The sequence below is a fragment of the Tupaia chinensis genome, unplaced genomic scaffold, assembly GCF_000334495.1.
Source record: "Tupaia chinensis unplaced genomic scaffold, TupChi_1.0 Scaffold000567_1, whole genome shotgun sequence".
Lineage (NCBI taxonomy): Eukaryota > Metazoa > Chordata > Mammalia > Scandentia > Tupaiidae > Tupaia > Tupaia belangeri.
Genome location: NW_006160080.1, coordinates 1,038,280 through 1,043,373, shown reverse-complemented (window position 1 = coordinate 1,043,373; position 5,094 = coordinate 1,038,280). Strand labels below are relative to the sequence as shown.

The following is a 5,094-nucleotide window of genomic DNA, read 5'->3' as shown; positions in this document are numbered from 1 at the left end:
GAGAGAGAGAGAGAGAGAGAGAGAAAAGAAATGCAAGAAAGCAAGCCGCCAGGTCTGGGACTCTAACTGTGGTCAACCATGTGGGAGTCCAGCTTAACCGCCACGCCACCTGCTGGCCCCTATTTCTTTTTTATTTAAAATTTGCTAGAGGGTGTGCAAACTTGCTGGAGGAGAAAGACACAGAGAGGGAAGGTGAGAAATCACCCCCCAGGGGGATGGTCACACCACAATCCCTTCTCCATTCTCCTCTCGGGATTTTGGGCATGCACTCACATGTACTTGGCATGATTTTCAAGTTGTTGGGTCTGCAACTTGAACTATATAGTTGGTAACATGGGATCCAGCCATCTTAACCACCATGCCACTGGCTGGGCTGATTGGCCAGCTATTTCTAATGGCATTTATTAAAGATTTCATCCTTTGGGACCAGTAGTTAGCATAATGGCTATGTCACTGGACTCCCATGTAGTCGACTGCGGTTTGAGTCCCAGACCCGGTGGTCTAAACTCATGCTGGGTGCACGTGTGTGTGCCCAAGATCCCGAGAGGAGAATGGAAGAGAAGGGATTGTGGCATGGCCATCTCCCCTGGGGGGTGATTTCTCGCTTTCTGTCTCTCTCTCTCTGTATTTCTGGCGAACGCATGCACCCTATAGCAAAAACCTCTATTTAAAAAATAAAAAAAAAAAGAAAAATATTTCATCCTTTCTCCACTAATTTGATATACCACCTTTTATTCATATTAATTTTTTGTATATATATGGGCCTTTTATACAAAATGTTAATTTTATTTATTTATTTATTTGAGAGATTTTTGCTAGAGGGTGTGTGTGATTGCCAGAGAGACAGAGACAAAGAGACAGAAAGTGAGAAATCACCCCCCAGGGGGAATAGCCATACTGCAGTCTCTTCTCCTCCATTCTCCTCTCGGGATCTTGGGCACGCATGCACATGCGCCCAGGGTGAATTTTAAGCTGATGTGTCTGAGATTTGAACTGCAGTCAACTACATGGGAGTCCAGTGACGTAACCATTACGCCATCTGTTGGTTCCTAAAAAAGGTTTATTTCTTTTTTCTCTAAGACAGAGAGGCAGCACCCCCAAGAGGGTTGTGTGTGTTTTTTTTTAAATTACATATATTTTTTACATTAAATCACCTTATATCATTTTTTAAATTTAACTTTATTTATTTATGTATTTTAATTTGACCAGAGAGGGATAGAGCGGGTGGGTGGGATAGTGGAGAAAGAGAGAGAGAAATTGAGAAAGCAAGCCACCAGGTCTAGGACTTGAACCATGGTTGGCCATGTGGGAGTGTCCAGTGCCTTAACCGCCATGCCACCTGCTGATCCCGTCAGAAAATTAAGTCTACACCTGGATCCTTTGTCACAGTGCTGGTGTGTAGGTGGACTGTCACACGCAGTGGCTTTTTCTCGCACTTTTAGCCAAGTTTTCTAGTGGGCTAGCTGTGGTCCTGTTCTGTTATTTACCTTCTAATTGTGGCTTTAGTCAAGGTGGGAATCGAATAAAACTTTCTTAGGCCAATTCCAGAGTCCAGAAGAGTGATTCTTTGAAGTAAATTGCTGTTTTGTTTGTTTGTTTTTAGAATTATTCATTTTATTCCTTTATTATATTATTTTTCCCTTCACTAGAGAGGAAAAGTGAGCTGTGGTCCTGTTTTGTTATTTACCTTCTAATTGTGGCTTTAGTCAAGGTGGGAATCGAATAAAACTTTCTTAGGCCAATTCCAGAGTCCAGAAGAGTGATTCTTTGAAGTAAATTGCTGTTTTGTTTGTTTGTTTTTAGAATTATTCATTTTATTCCTTTATTATATTATTTTTCCCTTCACTAGAGAGGAAAAGTGAGAAAGCAAGCTGCTAGGTCTGGGATTCGAGCTGCCTTCAGCCATGTGTGAGTCCAGCGCCTTAACCACCACACCACCTACTGGCCCATTGCTATCTGTTTTTATTTATTTATTTTCTTTCTTTCTTTCTTTCTTTCTTTTTTTTTTTTTTTTGGAGAGGTTTTCACTATAGGGCGCGTGTGCTTGCCAGACAGACAGAGAGAGACATAGAGACAGAAAGCAAGAAATCACCCCCCAGGGGGGATGGCCATGCCACAATCCCTTCTCCTCCATTCTCCTCTCGGGATCTTGGGCACGCACGCATACGCGCCCGGCGTGAGTTTTAAGCCACCGGGTTCGGGACGTGAACCGCGGTTGACAACGTGGGAGTCCAGTGACATAGCCATTACGCCAACTGCTGGTTCCCTACTATTTGTTTTTAAAATTTCTATTTCAAAGTCCTTATCCCATGTGCCATATGATGAATTTGGAAAAGCTCTAATCCTTGAAGACAGAATTTCAATGGGATTAAAAAACATACCATAACTGGGTTCGACAGTGGTGCAGTGGTAAAACATGATGCTCTGTGAGGCTGACTCACATGGCAGGGTTCCTGGTTCAAGTCTGTAGACGTCCCTGAGTATGCAGGTACATGTACACCTGTGGTCTGGGTCTGGCTAAAGGCTGAGGGTGGATTGTGGTGTGAGAACCTTGTTGGGAGTGCTGTCTCTCTCTCTCGCTCATGGAAGAAATAAATAAATGTAAAAAAACCCAAAAAACAAAGACAAAACCATATTAAGATATCAGAAGTTTTGCAATGCATTAAATATGATTAGATTTTTAAATTTCCCCATGAAAATCAGGAGGTGGTGATAGAATATAATTTATAAATATGTTTTTATCAGCTCTTTAATAAAAATGTGTGCATCTTGGAAAAATAATTAGAAGTGAGAAAGGAGACAAAGTTAGTAAGGCATTTGAAATTAATTAGGCCTTGACATGGATGTGGACTTGGAATATATTTACTACGATCTTACAACTTTTAGGAAATGTAGAAGCAGCTCTCACAGACTGGCTGGAGCTTTTTGGCCTGTCAAGTAACTTACATGTTCTGGCCTGTGGCATAAAAGATTGTCGTCATGGAAACCTAATTAGACCCGTGCTCAAAAACTTGGTAACCAGTGTGTAAGTCCTTGAGAAGAAAATAAAAGCCTAAGGAGGAGAAGGGTTGGTTAAAAATGGCCTTAGATAGATAAGGGTATGAAGTCTCAGTTGTGTCCCCCGCACACCTGTCCGAAGTAATTGCTCAAGCATACCTCTTAACAAAGAATTCGCTGACCAGCTGGCCTTGAGGTCAAAGTACCCCCAATTCCCACAGAGTGGGTATTGTTTACTGTAACCTCACCTCCTGCCTGTAGCTGTGTTATCAAAACATAAGATGGGAAACCTAAAAATAGCCACTCAGAGGGGCAGGCAGGTGGCTTGGTGGTTAAAGGTGCTGGACTCGCACATAGCCAACCCCAGTTCAGGTCCTGGACCTGGTGGCTTGTTTCTCACCTTCCCTCTCACTCTGTCAATCTCTGGTCAAAACAAAATAAATAAATAAAATTAAATAAAAATAAGTCTTTTTAAAAAAGCCAATCAGAAACTTATGCTGTTCTTGTGAACCGATGTTGTGAGTTCTTGGGGAAAAATGAACTTTTGTCACCCTCCTTCCCCAATTTCCCTGTAAGAGAAAACACCAAGCCTTCGCCATTTTGGAACAGTGGTCACTGTCCTCTGAGGTCCTTTCTCCCAGGTGGCCTATCTCTCATGCTTTAGCTTAAATAAATTTTCTTGTTTGACAAGTTTGCATCAGACTTCCTTATTTCCGGGTGACAGAAGCAAGTTCTTATTTTTTATATTGCCCTCTTATTCCAGGTGAAGTGTTCGTCTTAAATGATGGTGGAGAAGTTGACTTAGACCTTGGAAAATATGAAAGGTTCTTGGATATTAATCTTTATAAAGACAACAACATCACCACTGGGAAGATCTATCATCATGTGATTAATAAAGAGAGGTGTGGTGATTACATGGGGAGAACAGTGCAAGGTATTGTACTCTGCACGCGTCGTGGAGCCCAGTGTGCTGAGCACCAGCCGGCCCCTCAAAAGTGAACTGAATTGACGAGGTCCCTGCACTCTACAGGCGCTAATCCTTGCTCAGGCCCCGCGTCCTTTCCCTTCCCTATGTAATGTCGAGTTCATCCTCCATGTTCCTGATTATACTTTTCATCTGTCTTTTTTTTTTTTTAAAACTAATGTTATTGTTCTTCTACTTGAGTTTTTTTGCCTAAGAATGCACTACACTTTCAAAGCAAACTAAGCTTAAAGAGACTCTTCCAACGAACACTTAAGAACACAAAATTGTTTGTACCACTTAACTTTAGAAGTTGAACAACTTTGGAAGTACAGTTTTGCTCTAGGTCAATGTATCTATTCATGTATCTATTCTCTTTCCTTTTTCTATGTGGCAAATTCATGAAGAGCCACTTATTCATCATCTTTTTACTTAGTTGAAGTACAGATTTTTCTTTCTTTCTTTCTTTCTTTTTTACATTTTCTATAGGTTGTGTGAGCTTGCCAGAGAGAAAGAGAGAGAAAGGGAAAGTGAAAATCACCTCCTGGGGGAATAACCACACTGTAGTCCCTTGTCCTCTATTCTCCTCTCAGAATATTTTTACAGCATATTTGTTTAATTTCATTTTTCATTATTACTTTTATTTATTCATTTTTTAAATTAATTCATTTATTTTAATTTGTCCATAGAGAAGAGGCGGGGGAGAAGTGAGGGAGCAAGCTGCCAGGTCTGGGACTCAAACCGTAGTCAGCAATGTGGGAGTGTCCAGCACCTCAACCACCATGCCACCTGCTGATCCCCCCCCATTATTATTATTTTTAAATTTGCTACAGAGCATACACACTCACCAGAGAGAGACAGAGAGAGGGCAAGAAAGAGAGAGGAAAAGTGAGAAAGCAAGTCACCAGGTTTAGGACTTGAACTATGGTTGACCATATGGGAGTCCAGCACCTTAATCATCACGCCATCTGCTGGCTCCTCTTCTTGGGATTTTAGACATACATGCGAGCGTGCATGTGCGCATGCACACACGTATGCACACACACACACACACACACACACACACACTCACCCAGTGTGTTTTTCAAGCTCCTGAGTCCAGGATTCAAACAGTGCAGTTGGCCGTGTGGGATCCA

At 41.7% G+C, this 5,094-nt stretch overlaps 1 protein-coding gene across 2 annotated transcripts in view; it reads left to right on the top strand.

Annotated features, from left to right (window-relative positions):
- CTPS2 (CTP synthase 2) overlaps positions 1-5,094 on the top strand; it is a 129,787-nt gene that overhangs the window by 2,632 nt on the left and 122,061 nt on the right. For both annotated transcript variants that reach the window (XM_027775459.1, XM_027775458.1), the window contains exon 2: positions 3,761-3,931. In XM_027775459.1, coding sequence (XP_027631260.1) covers positions 3,761-3,931 — 171 coding nt within the window. The remainder of the gene's footprint in view (positions 1-3,760; positions 3,932-5,094) is intronic.